General features: G+C 34.4%; 1 protein-coding gene across 12 annotated transcripts in view; it reads right to left on the bottom strand.

Annotated features, from left to right (window-relative positions):
- The window catches only part of RB1 (RB transcriptional corepressor 1), a 191,783-nt gene that overhangs the window by 79,426 nt on the left and 88,989 nt on the right, over window positions 1–23,368 (bottom strand). For all 12 annotated transcript variants that reach the window (XM_036249863.1, XM_036249859.1, XM_036249860.1 and 9 more), the window contains 5 exons: window positions 10,824–10,940; window positions 9,002–9,058; window positions 8,882–8,913; window positions 8,722–8,798; window positions 7,578–7,774 (listed from right to left, as the gene is read on the bottom strand). In XM_036249863.1, the coding sequence (XP_036105756.1) occupies window positions 7,578–7,774; window positions 8,722–8,798; window positions 8,882–8,913; window positions 9,002–9,058; window positions 10,824–10,940 (480 nt within the window). The remainder of the gene's footprint in view (window positions 1–7,577; window positions 7,775–8,721; window positions 8,799–8,881; window positions 8,914–9,001; window positions 9,059–10,823; window positions 10,941–23,368) is intronic.

The raw sequence follows: 23,368 nt of genomic DNA, 5'->3' as shown, positions 1-23,368 counted from the left end.
TTCACCTTTTATTCCCTGAACTTTTTCCATGTTTGAGAAAGAAATGACAGAGGGACATCTCAAGGAAAGAGAAAAATTCTATATATTTACAGTAAGCTGGGATAAACGGATCCAATACCATTTAACTGTATTCTCAGTTCTCTTAAGAAATCTCTACATTACAGGAAAAGGGATGAAGTGAAGGAAACTAACCACTGTGATGTTTCTAAAATGTACCATTCTCATAGACATTCGTTTATTCCTCAAAACAACTCGGAAATGTATTATTATCTCCATTTTACAGACAAGAAAACATGAGATACAGAAACAGGTTGCTCAGGATCACATCAAAACAAGTTACATGACACCTCTGAACCTCAACTTTCCTTATTTTAAAATAGAGTTAGCAATGTTTACTTCTGTGAAGATTAAATAAGACTTGGTGACTCTAAAGTTCAGGCTTCTTTTGCTATACAGCATAGCGGCACAGAGAAAGCATGAATAAAGAAACTAATCACAATGGTGCATATACTCAACAGTAAATAAACACCCCCAGAGGCAGCACAGAGGTTAAGACCAGTGCCTGAAACTAGACAGCCTGACTTTGCCATCAACTTAGCTTTGTGAACAAGGGAAACTTTCTCAATTTCTTAGTGCCTCAGTTTCTTCATCTGTGAAATGGTGATAATGATAGCATATATTTCACAGGGTTGTGAAAAATAAATGAGTTAATACATTTCAGCACTTTTAACAGTGACTATAACAGGACACCTGCAAAAATATTAACTCTTATGATTTCTACGCTAAAATGTCATATGCATAATCAAGAGTCATTCTGATGCAGGACCAGGAAAGATTCCAAGAAGTATACCAGTGATAGCTTTTATAAGCACAGTTTCCTAAAGCATGTTTCTATGAGCTACCTAAAAGATATTTCTGAGTTGGATATTTTTTTCTTTTTTTTTTTATGAATTTTTTTGTTACAGATATTTTACCTTTTTACCCCATTGGCACCCCCCACCCCACCCCACCCCACCCCCGCCCCCTCCCCGGCTTAGTTGTCCATGTCCATTGGTCATGCATACATGCATGTAAGTTCTGTGGTTTATCTCTTCCCACCCCCCCACCCCCCCACCCCCTCTTCTGAGGGAGGATATTTTTTTTCTATGCTTGAATTTCTTTAGTCTCTGTGCCAATTCATGAACAAGGAAAATGTACAGCATGAACATTGGGGAAGAAGGAAGGGAGACATGAATGGACAAGTCATAAATACTCCTCCTCCACAATGAACTCTAGCAATTTTTCGTGTGTCCGAGTGTTCTAAAGATTAAAGAAGGAGGTAAATGCTTAGAGAAAAGAAAAGACTGAGACATCAAACATGGAGTTCAGAACAAGAAGGCACTGAAGCAAAGAATTAGACATATGGTTTTATGTTTAAAACCATAAACAGATCTGGATGAAGAACTCAAACTCACATTAACTATTTAATACAAGACTTGCATTAATTCATAACAGCTATTTCAGTTTGTTTGGATTTTGTTTTTTAATATATGAGGAACCACATAAAAAACCACTAACGCTTCATTGGTCCTTAACAATTTTGAAGATACTGTTATTTTATTAAATTGAGTTTAAATTCTTTTTAAAGCAATCGTCTATTTACATTTCAGTGGTTAATTATTTCTGTGAACTAAGTTCTTATCCTTAATTTAATTGTTCTGCATATCTATATTTCTTAACTCTAAATTAGTTCACTAGTAGAACACAAGGTCACTATCAAAAATTTTATTTCTAAGGTACTGCCTTCCTTTATTTTCACTTTTCAGGCTTTACATTTTTTATTCTTATAGAAGAATTTAGGCATACCTGAAATCTTTAATTAAAAACTGAGAGAAAACTCAGTTCTACCATATCAATCTATGGAAACAGACCTAGCTTTCCATTTCATTTTATTCTCATCCCTCCCTTCAATCTCCTTGAAAGATGATTCAAATACTTAATTTCATCAACCCTAAATTATATATTCTAAAAACACTTAAGTTAAAATCTCATTTGTGAAAGTTGCATGAATAAAATATATTTGCACACTAGTACTTCCCTTTAAAATATAGTTTGCTCTTTTTTGTAAAGTCTTCTTTTAATCATTTCTTCTTGAGAATAGTACCAGTGTACTGCAAAAAGGAGCTGGTTAACAAATGGTACTTGTTCCCCTTCCTATCATTGATCAGCTCTGAGGCAAAACACTCACCTTACTACTCAAGATTTAAAAATACATATATTATTTTTTCACTTAGAATAAAATTAACTTACAATTTATATTGTTGCATTTTATACTGTTCCACGTGCTTTACTTGATGTTACAGTGGTAATAAAAACAATATGAATGATTTAACAAAAATAATGTGGCACAATGACAGGAGCACTTCATAGGGATTCTGAGTTCTCTTTCCTCATATGCAAAACTGGAATCATACCTATATCTTCTACTTTGCACAGTTACTATAAAGAACCAATAGACTATTTCACATTAAAGCCCTATAATGTAAGAGCTTTACAGTCATCCAGAAACTGGCTCCTCTGTAGAGTGGCCCACAGGCTAGCACCATCAAGCTTGTTAGAGATGCTGACTCTCAAGCACCACCCTAGAATTGCTTGATAAAAATCTGTATTTTAACAAGATCTCCAGGTGATTCCTACAGATATTAAAGTTTGAAACCTTCACCCTGGAAGAAAGAAACTTTGTCAAGATAATTATGCCAAAAACCCAGAAGGACAAAGGGCATTTACAACAGTGCATATTGATTTCATGAGACTAGGAGAGCAACTTAGAGCAGGTATTGTGGACTAGTAAAATCTGAAAAATACACTGAAAAATAATAATGCACAGGGAAAGAGAGAGGAAAGGCAGAAAAAAACTAAAACTAAAACAGTAGAAATAGAGGACAATATTCTCCAGAGGCAAATGGGATACCAGCTCACAAATAATATAATGTTTGTAATGATGTCCCTTGCTCAAAAACTAAAAGTAAAATTAAATATCCTCTGTTGAAGAAGACAAAGTATGCATTCTATTTCAAAAACATTTCCCTAAAAAAAAACCCACTTTAAAAAAATTAGTGCACAAAATTATTCACAATATTATCTTTGGAAAAATATCTCATTTACCAATAGAGCTAGCTTCCCATTTTTAACAAGGTTAAAAACTCTATACCTTTTAAGACTAACTTAAGTCTTAAATTAATATGCATCTACCATTGCCTGTGCTGAGACATGATTTCCCCCTTACATGCCTCATTCCAGGCTTTACTAATTCTGTGTCTTTCTACATTTCCACACCTGTGCAAGTCCTCTCCCATCCACATATAATCAGTCTCTTCATGGACTCTCATAGCTTATTTTATGGTGTAACACAGTGATTTACTTTTCTACTAGATACCAAGCTCCTTCAAGGCTAGGCTATTGCCTACATCATTACGTACTTCATAGGGGCAAGTATAATTCCTGTAAAATATTTGTTGTACAGAATATCAGCTATGTCCAAGGAGAATTAGGAAGAACTGAGTTAAAGGAGAATAGGGAAAAGAGACCTCTGTATTACCATTTAAAAAAATTTTTTTTCTCCAATATTTCATAAATCATGAAGCAATCCAAAGGAATTTGGATCCACATTCAGTAGTGGCAAATAATTCTTAACATCTAAATAGGTTTGTAGAAACATAAAATATTTGAGCTAAAAGGGCCCAAATGTTGGTCTGTCTCAATTTACAAAGCAAGAAACTAAGACACAAAGACATTTCCTGTACATAAAAAAGCTAGGACCTAAAGCCAGGTCCTCTGATTCCATGTTTGCTCCACAGATGAAAGAACTGTCTGGCTATAGAACTGTCTGGCTATAGTAAGTGTTTGAGGAATAGGGGAAGTAAGGCTTTCTGGAAAGATAAGCAGGGACAGATAATCTCAACTAGAGCAGAGAGGCTAAATTTTTCTGAATGGCAGTGGGGATCCATTATAGGTTCTTGAATAGGAATAAGCATTTAGAAAGATTAACTTGGTACCAAAGTATAAAAAGTAGAGAATAGTATGAAAGCTGGGAGACCAAACAGGAGCTTATAATAGTAGGTTAAATGTAAAATGATGATGATCTAATCTAGGGAAATGTAAATAAAAGAGACATGATAAAGTGTTGTTGATTTTTGTTTTCAAATTACAAGACTTGTACCTGACCATAGAGAAAAAGATGGAAAAAATGCTCAGTATTCAACCTTGATGACTTGAAAAGTAATATAAAAATACAAATATTGGGAAGCAAAGTTGTATTTAGAACAAAATAAAATAATTAAGTTTTAAATGGTAAAATCAAGTCTCCTAAATCTCTTGGGAATGTACTAGCTAGGTTGTGAGACTTAAGGGCAAGGAACACATTGGTCAGAGTGAAAAAGGTTATAAAGCCTTACCTATATTTTCAGAAACAATCAGATTTAAAAATAAATAAAATGTTTCCTCTTGTTGGCAAAAAATAAATATATGATTATTTTATATAACTCCTGAGGAGCTTTTAAAAACCCAACATAAAACATTTCTCATATAGAATCATGGTTGTATAAATATAATTTATAGCATCATATTACTTCATTGCATTTATCCATATTTTTTAAAGTGTTAAATATAGCTTAATCATTACCTTACAATTCACCTACCTTCCTGAAACAGCTCTTAGTAAATTTAACATTCTGTAAAAACAATGTCTAATGGTAAATACTAAAACTTCTGTGCAAAGTGCACCAGAGGTTAATTATCCACCACACAAATATACAACAGATATCCTTTGGGGCTTTTTCAAAGCCACAGGCTTTTCTCCCTTTTGTGTTCACTTCCTGTCATGTTCCCTTTTGACATTTCAAAAGAACACCAAAGAAGCTTAAAATATTTTTTATAAGTTTGCAAAAAAAAAGCTATTCATTACAACTGTAGTGATATATAAAATAGGCCTTCATTTAAACTTTGGAAAAATAGTGAAAAAAATAATAATTTATATTTTAATCTTTTCTTCTATAAAAGCTCTTTGACCAAATATTGGCATAATTAAATTAAGAAATTTGCTAATGTTTGGTGACTACAGAAAAATAGTATGACAATCCAATTTATTTATTTTTAATCCTCATCTGAGGATATTTTTCTGTTTCTCTTCTGACAGAGTAGGAGGGAGGGAGAGAGAGAGAAACATCAATGTGACAGAGACACACTGACTGGTTGCCTCCCACACGAACCCAACCAGGGCCTGGGAAGAACCACAACTGAGGTATGGCCCTTGACGGGAATCGGACCTTCGACTCCTTGGTCCACAGGCCGATGCTCTAACTACTGAGCCAAACCAGCCAGGGTGACGGAATCCAATTTAATGAGTTGGCTATATTTGACAACATTTAAAGGAGACTCAACTTTCTTATGACTTATTAAAACTTAATATAAGAAAACAGTTAATACCTAGTACTTCCATGTTTTCCATATAGTAAGTAGTCCTCTGAACAGTATTATTCAGAAGACAGAATGCATCTAATATAGGAAAACAGAAATGATTCCATAAATGTTCTTTAAGTATAGATATAGTTAGAAATAGTTTATGAATCACTAAATACTATATATAACTCTTCCAGTCATGATGATGATGCAGAGATTAATTTGTCTTAAACAACTACAAAGTCAAACAACATAAATGGAACAATAGCTTTCAGACACTGAACAATAGGCAGAATAGAACAGTAATCCCTGAGAGAAAAAACCAAATGGTAAACCCCACCATTGCCTTAGCTTACAGTCCAGAGAGTGTTCCCAAGCTACAGTGCAAGTAGGACAAACTGAAATAGAGCTTAATGGTCTCCCTGGTTGAGGAAACAGAGTTGAGAATTCAAGGAAGCCAAGACAGCTAACATTAGCTGAACAGAATACCAGAGAAGTAAGAGTTAAATAGAAAGGAGAGAGGTGAAAAGAGAGAGCTACAGGGGTCTTCAGAGGGTTACTCTTAAGTCTTCAGCTGAGTATAGATCAGTGCATTCATATGAGGAAAGTACCCACAGCCAGGGAAAGAACCATTGGAAAAAGTAGAACCATTCCAGGAGCTGATACAGGGCCAGGAAGAGTTCTGATTTTCACTAGCTGGAGTGGAAAAACCTTGTAACAATGGGATACCAGGAAGAGTACTCAGAGGAGCATTTAAAGAGGATAATAGAAGAACTTCAAATATTTTACTATTACCACATTAAAGATGCCACAAAACCTTCTCAGAAGCTTATATGTTAATAGAATATCTAGAGAATATGACTTGTGCCTTATCTATAATGCTATAAAATATAATGATAATTGAACAATAGCACAGATTTTTGGACTATTTTTAACAATAGGAAAAATCCAACTAAACTGAACTAAAAAATTGCACTTTTAAATCATCTAAATACAATAATCTCAAAATTTTTATCATTTTGTTAGAATTTAAGAGCAGACATTTAAATTTTCAAACATGACACCTCTGTTTTAAATAAATTACTGCCATACTTTAAAGAATTAAACTTTGTTTTACAGTGCCATGCTTTAAGAAAAGCTTTTCCTACCATCAACAAACAACAAATGCTGGTGAGGATGTGGAAAAAAGGGCAGTTTAGTACACTGCTGGTGGGAGAGCAAACTGGTGCAGCCACTGTGGAAAACAGCATGGAGTTTCCTTAAAAAATTAAAAATGAAACTGCCACTTGACCCAGAGATCCAGCCCATTGCTAGGAATGTATCCCACTGCTAGAAATTCTGAAACACCAATCAGAAAGAATATATGCACCCCTATGTTCATAGCAGCACTATTTACAATAGCTAAGATCTGGAAAGAGACCAAGTATCCATCAGTAGATGAATGGATAAAAAAGCTATGCTACATTCACACAATGAAATACTATGCACCCTTCTCTCTGATCTTGTTTTCTCCATTTAGAAAAAAAGAAAGACAGAAATACTATGCAGCTGTAAAAAAGAAGGGTCTCTTACCCTGTGAGACAACATGGAGGGACCTGGAGAATATTATGCTAAGCGAAATAAGCCAGTGAGAGAAAGACAAGTATCACATGATCTCAGTTATATGTGGAATCTAATGAACAAAATAAATCTGAGGAACAAAATAGATCCAGAGACATGGAAGCAGGAAACAGACTGAGGAACCTCAGAGGGAAAGGGGAAAGGTGGGGGGATAAACCAAAGAACTTATATGCATATATGAATAACCAATGGACAAAGACAATAGTGCAGTGAAGGGGGGGGGGGATGAGGAGGAGGGGGTCAGTGGGGGGAAAAAAGGGAGCCATCTAATATTTTTAACAATAAAGATAAAAATAAAATAAAAGCTTTTTCTAAATAAATCGCTATATCAGATGGTCGAGGGAATTCAAATAAAAGAAAACTCCATTCTAATATTCTACTTGATTCTTGGGTTATACACTAAAATCACATTATTCATTAAATTGTATATTTGATCTTGAGGTAAATTTTAACTTGTATCTCTCACTAACAAATATGCCGTATGCATATAAATATCTTTAATTATTTAACTAGTTACTTACTGAGAGCCATGCAAGAGATTCCATGATTCGATGTTCACATCGTTCTAAATGTTTTATCATTTCTCTGGTCAAGTTGGCTTCTGCTTTGATAAAACTTTCAATCACTTTGTAAAAATCAAAAGCTTTTAAATTAAGTACATTCAGAATCCATGGGAAGGACAAATCTGTTCCAGTATCAAGATTCTGAGATGTACTTCCTAAAAATGAAAGAAAAAATGTAACTTAGGTATAAAATGTTAAGCCTTAAACTATGTATTTTTAGGATGGAAGATTTTATCAAACAAAAAAGTTAAAACACAATAAAAGACTAAACAAAAGTTTTTATTTAGAACAGAATTTTTTATTTTGGAGACCACAGACTCCCAGGATATAGTTTCAAAATTTCGAGTGTATGTGCACATGAGTTTCCTAGCTTATATCAATTTTTTATATCAGGGACACGTTTAATATCTAATCCAGCAATGTATTAACATACCCATTTTAACTATCTCATTAATACTTGGTGGGAGGAGAGGATTCTTTAAGATTTTGCTAATTTAATTGCTTAGAAAATGTTATCTCTTTTAAATGTCCATTTCTTGGTTATTAATGAAGACTCACAGTTTTTCATACTTGTTTACTAAGTTTCTCTTTTATTGTGTATTTGTATCCTTAGAGGAATATTGTTTTTGAAAAGTATTTTTTAACATTTATGTTACTTGTAAAATAATACATGTTTAAAATTATACTACAAAAAACCATCAGTGGCCTCTTTCTGTTTATCTAGCGGGTTCTAGCTCCAACCCTTATCACATATAGAGTCTAGAGCAGTGCTTCCATATCAGGGGATGCAGCTCCTTAGTATTCCTTTGCATTTTACAATCTCCCAAGTATTTAAAGGGATTTCAATAGGTACATCTCCTGGATTCAGTATAGCCCAGAATAGAAGCCTAGTGAAATGCTATTCCCAAAATGACCTGAAATAATTCAGAATATAAGCCAGTTAAATGAATTATGGTGACCAATTACAGTCTTCACTATATACTGGATTGAAATATGCATTTCTTAATGACACCCATCCTCCATAAAAAACACATCACACATTAGATAAGTTTTTTTAACTTTAAATTAAACTAAAATGTTCATTTAGTAAAATTTAACTTACTGCTATATGTAGCCATTACAACCTCAAGAGCACATGCCAACAAAGACATATGAAAGATGTTGTCATTCAGCAGTTTACTAAAAGAAAAAGAAAAGAGCGATTTTGAAACACTTACTTCTGTAAAAAGAAGAAATTCTTTTACTGAAAATATAAAATTTACCTAAAATTCTGAATGGATAATCGTTCTTCTTCCTAAAACATAAAAAAAAAATGTTTAACTGAAACCTTTTTTTTTATTTTGGCACTGAATTTATTTTCTATTATTTTCTTTTCAACTTACTGATTTAAGCATGGATTCCATTACTCGGTAATACAATCGAACTCCAAGTTTGTATCGCTACAAATAAAGAAAAATAATTAGATCTCACTATTTTAGAAAATCACAATAACAATTTTTTTAAAGGTGAACTCTTTTTATTTGCTAAAACTTCTTTGATTTTTTAAAAGTTTTCTCTTAAAACACACTTCTGAACCTTCTTAGGAATGTAACTACCAAGAGATCATAAAAGCTAGCTTATCTAAAACTCAAGACTTAAATGATAGTTAACATTCCCAATAAATTATCAAGAGGGAAGTCTTTGTTTTCATTAATTCCACTTCAGTCTATACCATTCAACAGATTATATATATAAAATATGTTATGTGCCTGGTATTTCTATATACCAATGCAATATTTTTTTGTGACCTAGAACATGTATTTTGAAGATAACTGTCTAGGACTGACAGAACAAACTCTGTCCATAAAACTGGCAAAGGCAAAAATCACATTTTATTGATCTTATCAGCAAAAAGTTTTAACCTAATAACTAGTTCCCATTTGTTCAAAGAATAACCGAATTTTAGAGATACACACATGCAGGCAGGCAGACAGACAGACAGACACACACACACACACACACACAAACCATAATCCTTCTTCTCAAATTATGAGCATAAATTTCATATACAAACAAAAAGAACATTGCAGGTAGGAAAGTGTAAAGGGGGCATAAACGATGTGGGAAGGAGATTTGACTTGGGTAGTAAACACACAATACAATATACAGATGATGTATTATAAAATTGTACCCCTGAAACCTATATAATTCTATTAACCAATATCGCCCCAAGGAATTCAATTAAAAAATTAAATAGAATTGTTTAAAATATTCATGCTGCCCTGGCTGGTTTGGCTCAGCAGATAGAGCGTCGGCCCCTAGACCAATGAGTTGTGGTTCGATTCCAGTCAAGGACACGTATTTTGGTTGCAATTCGTCCCCAGTCCTGGTTGGGGTTGTGCGGGAGGCAGCCACTTGAGGTGTCCCTTTCACATTGATGTTTCTCTCTCTCTCTCCCCCCCCTCCCAACTCTATCTGAACAAAAAGTGGAAAAATGTCCTCGGATGAGGATAAAAAAAAAAATACTCATGGCATTGCAATATAAACTCTCTAATGTATATAGTAGAATACAATTTTCAAATATAGAGGTAACCGGTTAGATTTCTGGTCAGGGCACATGCCCAGGTTGTAGGCTGGATCCCTGGTAGGGGGCATGCAGGAGGTGGCCAATTGATGTTCTCTCTCATCGATATTTCTATCTTTCTCTCTCTCTCACTTCGTTTCTCTCTAAAATCAATAAAAGGGAAAAAAATTTTTTTAAATATATCTTTATTACCTCATTAATGCCACAACAAAGCATAACAAATATAAAAACCTGATTTTCAGAGAAGTTAAATGACTGATCACTATGGTAGAACCAGATGGTTCTGATCCAGAGCCCATACTCTTACAAATATATGCATATATAAATATTCCTAAATGTAGAGGTCAAAGCATATGCAAAAATATTTAATAGTATCAAAGATTTAAAATATTTTTTTCTTCCTTGATTTTTTTAAAATTTCTACAGTTTTTCTAAAATTTTCTGCATGTTTATTTTTGGTTTTTATAGGACTAAGGGGCATTTTCCCTTAAAGTTATCCATAAATAGCAGCATACATGGGCAGCCAAGATACAGAATCTGCCAGTATTTTATACTATTGGACAAACACCATAAAAATAATTATACAGTCTGAATAGATGTTGCATTTGAAATATATCAGCAGTAATCAAAATTAGAGTTACCTGTGATCCAATTTCTATACATCCCTGTCCCACAGCTTTAGCAAATTTCTCTTTAAAGATGTATCCAATATCCTTCACTCTTTTCAGGATACTTTCCATTGGATTCACTGTGCAGTTCTTTAGAAGAAAAACAGAAATGTTGAGAATACTTTTTAATGAAAATTAACATACTGTGTATTCTGTGAAAACATTTCCGCAATAACTAGGTAAAAAAATAAATAAATAAAGACAAAAAAACTAAAAAAATGAACATGAATAATTGCATTTTCAAATGTTAGTGACCAGAAAATACTAGAGTGCAAATAAAAGCCCTATTATATGTCTTACTGACAGGTTAGGAAATAATACATTTGTTAGCTCTTCCATATATTTAAAAAAAAAGCCTGATGGACATTATAATTATAATTGATACCTCAGAAAGACAAAGGATTATAAGAGACTACTGTAAACAATGATATGCCAAGAAACCAAACAGCCTTGCAGAAATAGATAAATTCCTAAAAACATACAACCTTCCAAGACTGTGAAGAAATAGAAAATCTGAATAGATCTATTACTACTAAGGAGAATAAAATAGTAATTAAAAATGTCCCAACATACAAAAGTTCAGGAGTAGACAACTTCCCTGGTAAATTCTACCAAACATTCAAAGATGAATTAATACCAATCCTTTTCAAACTCCTCCAAAAACAAAAAACAAAACAGAAGAGGAGTGAACTCTTCACAATCCATTTTATGAGGGCAGCTTTACCCTGATACTAAGATCAGACAAAGATACCACACACACACACACAAAAATATATAGGCAATATTCCTGGTGAACATATATGCAAAAATCCTCAACAGAATATTACCAAATCAAATTCAACAATACATTAAAAGAATCATATACCAAGATAAAGTGGGATTTATTTTAGGGATGCAAGGATGCTTCAACATCTACAAATCAGTCAATGTGAAACACCATATTAACAAAATAAAAGATAAAAACCATACGATCGTTTCAACAGATGTAGAAAAAGCATTTGAAAAAGGTCAACATCCATTTATGATAACTCTCAACACAGCAGACATAGAAGGAATGTACCTCGATATATAATAAAGGTCATATATAACAAGACCACAGCCAACACCCTATTCAATGGTAAAAAGCTGAAAGTTTTTCCTGAGATCAAAAACAGACAAGGATGACCACTCCTGCCACTATTATTCAACATAGTATTGAAGGTCTGAGCCAGAGCAATTAGGCAATAAAAATAAATAAAAGGCATCTATATTAGAGAGGAAAAAGAAAACTGTCACTATTTGAAGATGAAATATTATATATAGAAAAAACTAAAGACTCCATCAAAAACCTGTTAGAACTAATAAACAAAATTCAGTCAAGTGCCAGATACAAATCAATATAAAAAAGTCATTTGTGTTTCTATATACTAATAACAAATTATGATAAAGAGAAATTTAAAAATGATCCCATTTACAATTGCATCAAAAAGGATTATGTATCTAGGAATAAACTTACCACTGTACTGAAAGTCCTGTGCAATGAAAACTATAAGACACTGATGAAAGAAATTGAGGAAGACACAAATAAATGGAACAAACACTCCTAAAATTTGTATGAACCCACAAAAGAACCCAAATGGCCAAAGCAATCTGGAGAAGAACAAAGCTGGAGCCATCACAATTCCTGATTTCAAACTACATTAAAAAGCCAGAGTAATCAAAATAGTATGAAACTGGCAGAAAAATAGATACACAGATCAATGAAACAGAATACGGACCCCAGAAATAAATCCACACATATATTATCAATTAATTTATGACAAGAAGCCAAGAATTTAGAATAAGGAAAGGACAGTCTCTTCAATAGGTGGTGCTGACAAAACTGGACAGCCACATAGAAACTAATAAAACTTGACAACTATCTTACATCATCCTCAAAAATTAACTCAAAATGATTTCAAGACTTGAATGTAAGATTTGAAACACAAGATTTACTCAGTGGGAAAAAAAGAGGTGCTAAGCTCTTTGACATTGGTGTTGGAGATATTTTTTATCTGACGCCAAAAGCAAAGGCAACAGTAACAAAAATCAACAAGTAAAAATTAAACTAAAAGTATTCTGTATGGCAAAAACAAAAACAAAACCATCAACAAAATAAAACAGTCAATCTACTCAGTAAGAGAAAATATTTGAAAATCATATATCTCTTAAGGGGTTTATATATCCAAAATATATAAAGAACTCATAACTTAAATGCAAAAAACCCAGTAACAATCAAGTTAAAAATGAATAGAAGATCTGAACAGTCAGAAGTTACTAGACATCAGAGAAATACAAAAGATCATACAAGAATACTATGAAAGACTATATGCCACCAAATTCAATAACCTAGAAGAAAAAGATAAATCCCTAGAAATATATAACTTTCCTAGATTGAATCACAAAGACCTGGAAAATCTCAATAGACCTACCAACAGTGAGGAAATTGAAACGACAATCAAGAACCTCCCAAAAAAGTCAAAATCCAGGACAAGAGGGCTTCACTAGTGAATTCTACCAAACAGTCAAAGAAGATTTGAGCCCTGGCCGGTTTGGCTCAGCGGTTAGAGCGTCGGCCTGCGGTCCGAAGAGACCCAGGTTCGGTTCCCGCTAAGGGCACGTACTTCGGTTGCAGTTTGTCCCCGGCCCTGGTTGGTCGTGCGGTGGCAGCCACTTGATGTGTCCCTTTCACGTCAATGTTTCTCGCTCTCTCTCCCTCTCTCTCTCCCTCCCACTCTATCTGTACAAAAATTGGAAAAATGTCCTCGGGTGAGGATAAAAAAAAAAAAAAAAGATTTGATAACTATCCTTCTCAAAATCTTCCAAAAAGTTAAAGAGACAATACTTCCTAACTCATTTTATGACGCCAACATAAACATGATAATACCAAACCTGACAAGGATCACACACACACACACACACACACACACACACACACACAAACTAAAGACCAGTATCTCTGATAAAAACAGATGTCAAAACCCTAGACAAAATACTAGCAAATCAAAATATAACAATACTTTAAAAAAATAATACATCACAATCACGTGGGGTTCATTCCAGGAGCACAAGGATGATTCAACATATATCAATCTATCAATTCAATACACCACATTAACAAAATAAAGAATAAAAATCATATCGTATCAATAGATGCAGAAATAACATTTGATAAGATACAATATCCATTTATGATTAAAACACTCAATAAAGTAAGTATAGAAGAAAGTACCTCAATATAATAAAAGCTATATATGACAAACCCTCTGCTAATATCATACTCAATGATGAAAAAACTGAAGCTTTTCCTCTAAGATCAGGAACAAGATAAGGATGTCCACTCTTACCCCTCTTACTCAACATAGTACTAAAAGTTCTACCCAGAGCAATCAGGCAAGAGAAAGAAATAAAAGGCATTCAAACTAGGTACGAAGAAGTAAAACTGTCACATTTTGCAGATGACCTAATTTTTTATACAGAAAACACTAAAGACTCCGAACCAAAAACCAAACAAACAAAAAAACTATTAGAAACAATAAACAAATACAGTAAAGTAGCAGGATACAAAATAAATGTACAAAAATCCCCTGCATTCCTATATACTAGCAATGAAATTTCAGAAAAAGAAATGAACAAATAATTCCTTATGCAATTGCAACAAAATGAATAAAATACCTAGAAATAATAAAGGATGTGAAGGACCTACATACTGAAACCTACAAAGCATTATTAAAAGAGATTGAAAAAGACACAATAAATGGAAAGATAGTCTGTGTTCATGAATCAGAAGAATTAACATAGTTAAAATGTCCTTAATACCCAAAGCAATATACATACTTAATGCAATCCCCATCAAAATCCCAATGACATTTTTTTTAAAGAAACAGAATAAGTCCTCGCCATTGTGGCTCAGTTGGTGGAGCATCGTCCCATGTACCAAAAGGTTAGATTCCTGGTCAGGGCACATGCCCAGGTTGAGGCTCAATCCCCTGTAAAGGGCATGCGGGAGGCAGCCGATCCATGTCTCTCTCTCACATAGATGTTTCTCTCTCCCTTTCCCTTCTGCTCTCTCTAAAATCAGTAAAAACATATTTTAAAAATCCATAAAAGAAAAGAAATAGAACAAAAATCATTAGATTTGTACAAAATCACAGAAGACCCTGAACAGCCAAAGCAATACTGAGAAAAAAAGAGCAAAGCCAAAGGTACCACATTCCCTGATTTCAAATTATACTACAAAGCAACAAAATGAAAACAGCATGCTATCTGCCCACAGACTGAAGGGTTGTGGGTTCGATTCTGGTCAAGGGCACATACCTGGGGTTGCAGGTTCGATCCCCGTCCCCAGTTGGGGTTGTGCGGGAAGCAACCAATCAATGTGTCTCTCTCACATCTATGTTTCTCTCTCTTCCTCCCTCCTTCCCTCCCAATCTATCTAAAAAGAAAATCAATGGAAAAATATCCTTGTGTGAGGATTAACAAAGGGGGAAAAAAAAAACAGCACGCCATTGGCAGAAAAACAGATACACAGACCAATGGAATAAAACTGAAAGCCTAGAAATAAACCCACATGTATATGGGCTAATAATTTTCAACAAAGGAGTCAAAAACATATAATAGAGAAAAGAAAGCCCTTCAATGAATAGTGCTGGGTAAATTGGAAAGCTACATGCAAAAGAATGAAACTAGACTACTGCTTGTCTCCACATCCAAAAATTAACTCAAAATAGATCAAAGACCTGAAACAACAAACTACATAGAAGAAAACATAAATATTAAACTTATGGATCTTGGTCTTAAAGAAAATTTTATGAATTTGACCCAAAAGGTGAGAGAAGTAAAGGCAGAAATAAATGAATGGGACCATATCATATTAAAAAGCTTCTGCACAGCAAAAAAAAAAAAGAGCAAACAAAAAAGGCAATTAACTGAATAGGAGAAGATATTTGCAAACAACAGCTCCAACAAAGAGTTAATATCCAAAAGATATAAAAAAAAACTCATAAAACTCAACACAAAGCAAACAATACAATACAATTAAAAAATGGGCAAAGGACATGGACACCTCTCTCAAAAAGACATACAAATGGCCAACAAATATATGAAAAGATGCCCAATCTCACTAGCCACTAGGGAAATGCAAATCAAAACAACAATGAGATAGCATTTCACATCTGTTAGAATGGCTATTATCAACAAGACAAGACCTGGCCGGTTTGACTCAGTGGTTAGAGCATCGACCTGGAGTCCAGAGAGACCGGGTTCGGTTCCCGCTAAGGGCACATACCTCGGTTGCAATTTGTCCCCAGCCCTAGTTGAGTTGTGTGGGTGGCAGCCACTCGATGTGTCCCTTTCATATCGATGTTTATCTCTCCCTTCCTCTCTCTCCCTCCTACTCTATCTGAACAAAAAATAAAAGAATGTCATCGGGTGAGGATAAAAAAAAAAAAAAGCCTGGCCGGTTTGGCTCAGCAGTTAGAGCATCAGCCCACAGTCCAGAGAGACCTGGGTTCAGTTTCTGCTAAGGGCACATATCTCGGTTGCAGTTTGTCCCTGGCCCTGGCTGGGTCGTGCGGGTGGCAACCACTGGATGTGTCCCTTTCATGTCCATGTTTCTCTTACTTTCTCTCCCTCCCACTCTATCTGAACAAAAAATGGGAAAACAAAACAAAACAAGTAATAACAAGTATTGGAGAGGTTCACTGCTGGTGGGAATGTAAACTGTTAGAGCCACTGTGGAAAACGGTATGAAGGCTCCTCAAAAAATTAAAAATAGAGTTAACATATGACATAGCAACCATTCTTACAGATATCTACCCAAAAAAATTTGAAAACTTTTATTTGCAAAGATATGTGCACCCTATGTTGATTGCAGCATTATTCACAGTGGCCAAGACATGGAAACAAAGTGTCCTTTGATAGATAACCGGATAAAGAACATTTGGTACATATACATAATGGAATACTACTCAGCCATAAGAAAAAATGAAATATTGCCATTTATGACAACATGGATGGGTTTTGAAAATACCATGCTAAGAGAAGTCAGAAATAAAAAGTTAAGAACCATGTGATTTCATCCATATGAGAGATATAAAACTGAAATCAACACATGAACAGACAAGAAAAACAAACAAAAAACTCATAGACAGTATGATGATAACCAAAAGGAGGGAAGTAAGAAGGGTAAAGGGTAAAAGTGGTCAAATATAGGGTGACAGAAGATGATTTGACTTTGGATAGTGAGCACACAACTGAGTATACAGATGATGTAACTAACCAATGTTACCCCAATAAATATAAAATTATTACAAATTTTTTTTAAATGAGATTTGAATAGTCATTTTTCCAAAGAGGACATACAGATGGCCAAGAGGTACATGAAATGATGCTCAATATTGCTAAACATCAGAGAAATGCTAATCAAAACCACAATGAGATATCACCTCACACATGTTAAAATGACTGTGATCAAAAAGATAAGAAATAACAAGTGATGGTGAGGATGTGCAGAAAAGGGAACACTTGTGTACTGTTGGTGGGAATGTAAACTGGTGCAGTCACTATAGAAAATAGTGTGGACATTCCTCAAAAAACTAAAAACAGAACTACCATAATATTCAGCAATTCCACTACTTGGTATTTATCTAAAGAAAAGAAAAAAAAAAGCACTGACTCAAAAAGATGTCTGCACTCCCAGGTTCATTGCAGCATTATTTACAATAGCCAAGATATGGAAAAAAGCTAAGTATTCATTGATTGTCAAATGAATAAAGCAAAAGTGGTATATGTGTATATACCCCATATTTATACACACACATACATATGTACACACATATACACACATATACACTCACAGTGGAATATTAAGCCATAAAAAAGAAAAATTTGCATTTACAACAACATGGATAGATCTTAAGGACATTATACTAAGTGAAATAAGTCAAACAGAAAAAGACAAATACCCTATGATCACATTTATATACATAATTTAAAATAAATAAATAAATAAAACAAAACAGAAAAACCTCACAAATACAAAGAACAGATTGCTGATCGTCAGAGGTGTGGGGGGTGGACAAAATGGGTGAAATAGGTCAATGGTACAAACTTCCAGTTATAAAATAAATAAGTCATGGGAATATAATGTACAGCATGGTGACTATAGTTAATAATATTGCACTGCATATTTGAAAGTTGCTATGAGAATAGATCTTAAAAATCCCTATCTAAAGAACAAAAAAATTGCAACTATGTATGGTAACAGATGTTAACTAGACATACCATGGTGATCATTTTGCAGTACATACAATATCAAAACATTATGTTGTGTACGTGAACTAACAATATTATATGTCAGTTATCCCTTAATAAAAAAAATAAACCAATTATAAAAAAAGAGCATCATATGTTCTCATAAATTTTCTTAAATTAGGAGTTACATTGAAATGTATGTTATCCCCCGCCCCCAAAAAAGCAAATTATAAAAGTAAAACTAAGATTTGAGCTTGGTATCATTTCCTAACTTAAAACTGTGCTTTCACCCTGGCCAGGTAGCTCAGTTTGTTAGTGTCGCACCGTCCAGATAAGCCAAGGTTGAGCATTCAATCCCTGGTCAGGGCACATACAAGAATCACCAATGAATGCATAAATAAGTGAAACAACAAATTGATATTTCTCTCTACCCCTCTTATCACTGCACCCCCTTCCTCTCTCTCTCTCCTGCTAAAAATAAAACAAAATCAAAATTGTGCTTTCTAAAAGAGTTAAGAATTACCTAAATAATTTAGTTACATCTTTAGAAACACAAGACAGAGAAACGGTTACATATAAAGTTCTAATATATGTATCATATAAGGTAGGGTTATATCAACTTTAATGTCTTTTTCTTCTTTATTGATTTCAGAAAGAGAGGAAGGAAGAGGAAAAGCGAGAAAGAAACATGAGCGAACATCAACTGGCTGCCTCCTGCATGCCCCCCACAGGGACTGGGCCCACAAAATGGGCATGTAGCCTGACCAGGAATTGAACCAACGACCTCTTGGTGCATGAGTTATATCAACTTTAATGATTAAATACCTCACAAGGCCCAGATGGCTTCACGGGAAGTTTTACTGAACATTCAGAGAAGATCTAATAACCATTCTCCTCAAGCTATTCCGAAAAATCCAAGAAGATGAAACACTTCCAAACTCATTTTATGAGACCAGCATAATTCTAATTCCAAAACTGGATAAAGACACTACAAAGAAAGAAAACTATAGGCCAATATCCCTGATGAACACAGATGCCAAAATCTTTAACAAAATATTAGCAAATTGGATCCAGCAACACATCAAAAAAATTATTCATCCTGAACAAGTGGGTTTCATCCCAGGCATGCAAGGATGGTACAATATTCCCAAATCAATAAATGTGATACACCACATAAACAAAAGATTAAAAACCATACGGGTACAATATTCGCAAATCAATAAATGTGATACACCAGAAAAACAAAAGGAAAGATAAAAACCATATGATCATATCAATAGATGCTGAAAAAGCATTCGACAAATCCAGCAGTCATTTTTGATAAAAATGCTCAGCAATGTGGAAATGGAGGGATCATATCTCAGCATAATAAAGGCCATATATGAAAAACCTATAACCAACATCATACTCAATGGGCAAAAACTAAAAGCATTCCCCTTAAGAATGGGAACAAGACAGAGATTCCCACTTTCACCACTCTTATTTAACATAGTACTGGAAGTCTTAGCCACAGCAATTAGACGTGAAGACAAAATAAAGGGGATCCAAATTGGAAAGAAGGAAGTGAAACTGTCATTATTTGCAGATGACATGATATTGTACATAGAAAACCTTAAAGACTCCATCAAAAATCTACTAGACTTAGTAAATGAATTTGTCAAAGTAACAGGATACAAAATTAACATCAAGAAATCAACGGCATTCTTATACACCAATGATGAACTCACAGAAAGAGAAAATGAAAAGACAATCCCATTTACCATCACAGCAAAAAAAATTAAGACAGCTAGAAATAAAATTAACCAAAGAAATAAAGAACCTATTTTCAGAAAACTACAGGACATTGAAAAAAGAAATAGAGGAAGATATAAAAAAGTGGAAGCATATACCTTGTTCATGGATTGAAAGAATCAACATTCTTAAAATGTCCATACTACCCAAAGCGATCTATAGATTCAATGCAATCCCCATCAAAATACCAACAACATACTTCACAGAACTAGAACAAAAACTCCAAAAGTTTATATGGAACCAAAAAAGACCCCAAATAGCCACAGCAATCTTGAAAAAAGAAGAACAAAGTAGAAGGGATCACATTACCAGATTTCAGGTTATACTACAAAGCCACTGTAATCAAAACAGCCTGGGACTGGCACAAGAACAGGCAGATAGATCAATGGAACAGAATGGAGAACCTAGAAACTGACCCAAGATAATATGCTCAATTAATATTTGACAAAGATGGCAAGAGCATACAGTGGAGTCATGACAGTCTCTTCAATAAATGGTGTTGGGAAAATTGGACAGCTAGTTGCAAAAAAAATGAAGCTGGAACACCAACTTACACCATACATGAGAATAAACTCAAAATGGACAAAAGACTTAAATGTAACTTGTGAATCCATAAAAATTCTAGAAGAAAATGTAGGCAACAAAATCTCAGACATCATACACAGCAGACTTTTCACTGATAAAACACCTAAGGCAACAGAAACAAAGGAAAAAAAAAACATGTGGGACTACATCAAACTAAAAAGCTTCTGCACAGCAAAAGAAACAACCATCAAAATGGAAAGGGATCCCACTATATGGGAGACCATAATCACCAATGATGCATCAGATAAGGGGTTAATTTCCAAAATATATAGAGTACTCATACAACTCAACAAAAGGGATCACATTACCAGATTTCAGGTTATACTACAAAGCGACTGTAATCAAAACAGCCTGCGACTGGCACAAGAACAGGCAGATAGATCAATGGAACAGAATAGAGAACCTAGAAACTTACCCAAGATAATATGCTCAATTAATATTTGACAAAGAACCCAATTAAAAAATGGACAGAGGACCTAAACAGACATCTCTCCAAACAGGACATACAAATGGCCAAGAGACATATAAAGAAATGCTCAACATCACTAATCATCAGAGAGATGCAAATTAAAACAACAATGAGGTATCACCTCACACCTGTAAGAATGGCCACCATCAACAAATCATCAAACAGCAAGTGTTGGTGAGGTTGTGGAGAAAAGGGGACTCTAGTACACTGCTGGTGGGAATGCAGACTGGTGCAGCCACTATGGAAAACACTACGGTGTTACCTCAAAAAGTTAAAAATTGAACTGCCATTTGACCCAGTGATCCCACTTCTAGGAAAATACCCTAAGAAACCTGAAAGACTAATCAGAAAGAATATATGTACCCCCATGTTCATAGCAGCACTATTTACAATAGCTAAGATCTGGAAACAACCCAAGTGTCCATCAGTAGATGAGTGGATTAAAAAGTTGTGGTACATGTACACAATGGAATACTATGCAGATTTAAGAAAGAAAGATCTCTTATCCTTTGAGGTGGCATGGAAGGACCTGGAGAGTATTACACTAAGCGAAACAAGCCAAGCAGAGAAAGAGAAATATCACATGATCTCACTTATTTGTGGAATATAATGAACTAAACAAACTGCTGAACAAAATTAACCCAGAGACATGGAGGTGGGGTATAGACTGACAAGCTGCAGAGGAGGGGGGGTTAGTGGAGGAAGAGATAAACCACAGAACTTACATGCATGTATGCGTGACCAATGAACACAGACAACAAAGCTGGGGATAGGGTGGGGGGGAATGGGAGGAGGGTGTCAATGGGGGAAAAATGAGAAACATCTGTAATAAAAACAAATTAATAAATAAATAATTAAAAAATATATCTCACAAGATAATTATTAAAATGAATATTTATATTAAAATATTCTAATTCACATTGTAATCTATTCCTATATAATCATAAACCTGATTCTTTTTAGCTATAACCAAAGATGAACTTTATTTCATAATCTTTATCAAATACATTTAAAATATTACATATTAGAAAATAAACATTTCAAAATTAAAATTAATTATAATTTTATTTGAAATGTGAACATTCAGTGTCCTTCAAAAATTTCATTCTAGAAAATCAATAATTTTATCTTTATGAAAAAAAAGCACACAAGTCTTCAAAATATGGTAACAAAGAAATATTTCCTCCCTTAAAATCACTGTTGTCAAAACATCCATTCAAATGTCTATAAGCTTCTAAGGCAGTGGTTCTCAACCTTCCCAATGCAGCGACCCTTTAATACAGTTCCTCATGTTGTATGTGGGCGTATCTGCATGTGGGCGAACATGCCTGGAGATGGTTAAAGGAGCAGTGTCTTGGTTCCCAAGACCATCGAAAATATGTGTTTTCTGATGATCTTAGGTGACCCCTGTAAAAGGGTTGTTCAACTCCCAAAGGGGTCGCAACCCACAGGTTGAGAACCGCTGTCTAAGGTTTTACTTACACACAATGAAAATATGACATTAATTTTATTTATTTTTTTTCTCCTCACCCGAGGACATTTTTCCATTTTTTATTCAGATAGAGCAGGAGGAAGACAGAGAGAAACATCAATTTGAAAGGAACACATCGAGTGGCTGCCACCCACACGACCCAACCACAGCCGGGGACAAACTGCAACCAAGGTACATGCCCTTAGTAGAAACCAAACCCAGATCTCTCTGGACTGCAGGCCGATGCTCTAACCACTGAGCATAAACAGGCAGGGCAAATACAGCATTAATTTTAAAAAGGAAGAAATCTGATCTAATAATTAAGAAAAACGTACTGATCTTCAAGATATGTCCACTCTGAGATAGGCTATTTGTAGTCTACATAAAACTCAAAATACCTTCTGAGTTCATTTTAAACTAACTCTCACTAAAGGGACTAAACAAAAGATATGTCTGAAGAAGAAAGAAAATAATCTTGAAAGTGATAAACAAAAGATATGTCTGAAGAAGAAAGAAAATGATCTTGAAAGTGAGGTATAAACAAGACTCCACCAAAAAACTACTAGCTCTAAATGAATTTGGCAAAGTAGTAGGATCTAAAATTAATATTCAGTAATCAGTGGAATTTTTATACATTAATAATGAACTATCGGTCCAGCCGGTGTGGCTCAGTGGTTGAGTGTCTACCCATGCACTAAGAGGTCGCCGGTTCAATTCCTGGTCAGGGCACATGCCCAGGTTGTGGGCCAAATCCCCGGTGCAGGGTGTGCAGGAAGCGGTCAGTTGATGTTCTTTCTCATCAATGTTTCTATCTCTCTCTCCCTCTCCCTTCTTCTCTCTCTAAAAATCAATAAAGAAAAAAAAATAAAAAATAAAAATAATGAACTGTCAGAAACAGAAACTAAGAAAACAATCCCATTCACTATTGCA

The sequence above is a fragment of the Molossus molossus genome, unplaced genomic scaffold (assembly GCF_014108415.1).
Source record: "Molossus molossus isolate mMolMol1 unplaced genomic scaffold, mMolMol1.p scaffold_m16_p_9, whole genome shotgun sequence".
In the NCBI taxonomy this organism is placed as follows: Eukaryota; Metazoa; Chordata; class Mammalia; order Chiroptera; family Molossidae; genus Molossus; species Molossus molossus.
The sequence above is the reverse complement of the archived record's forward strand: the minus strand, read 5'-3'. Positions and strand labels throughout refer to the sequence as shown.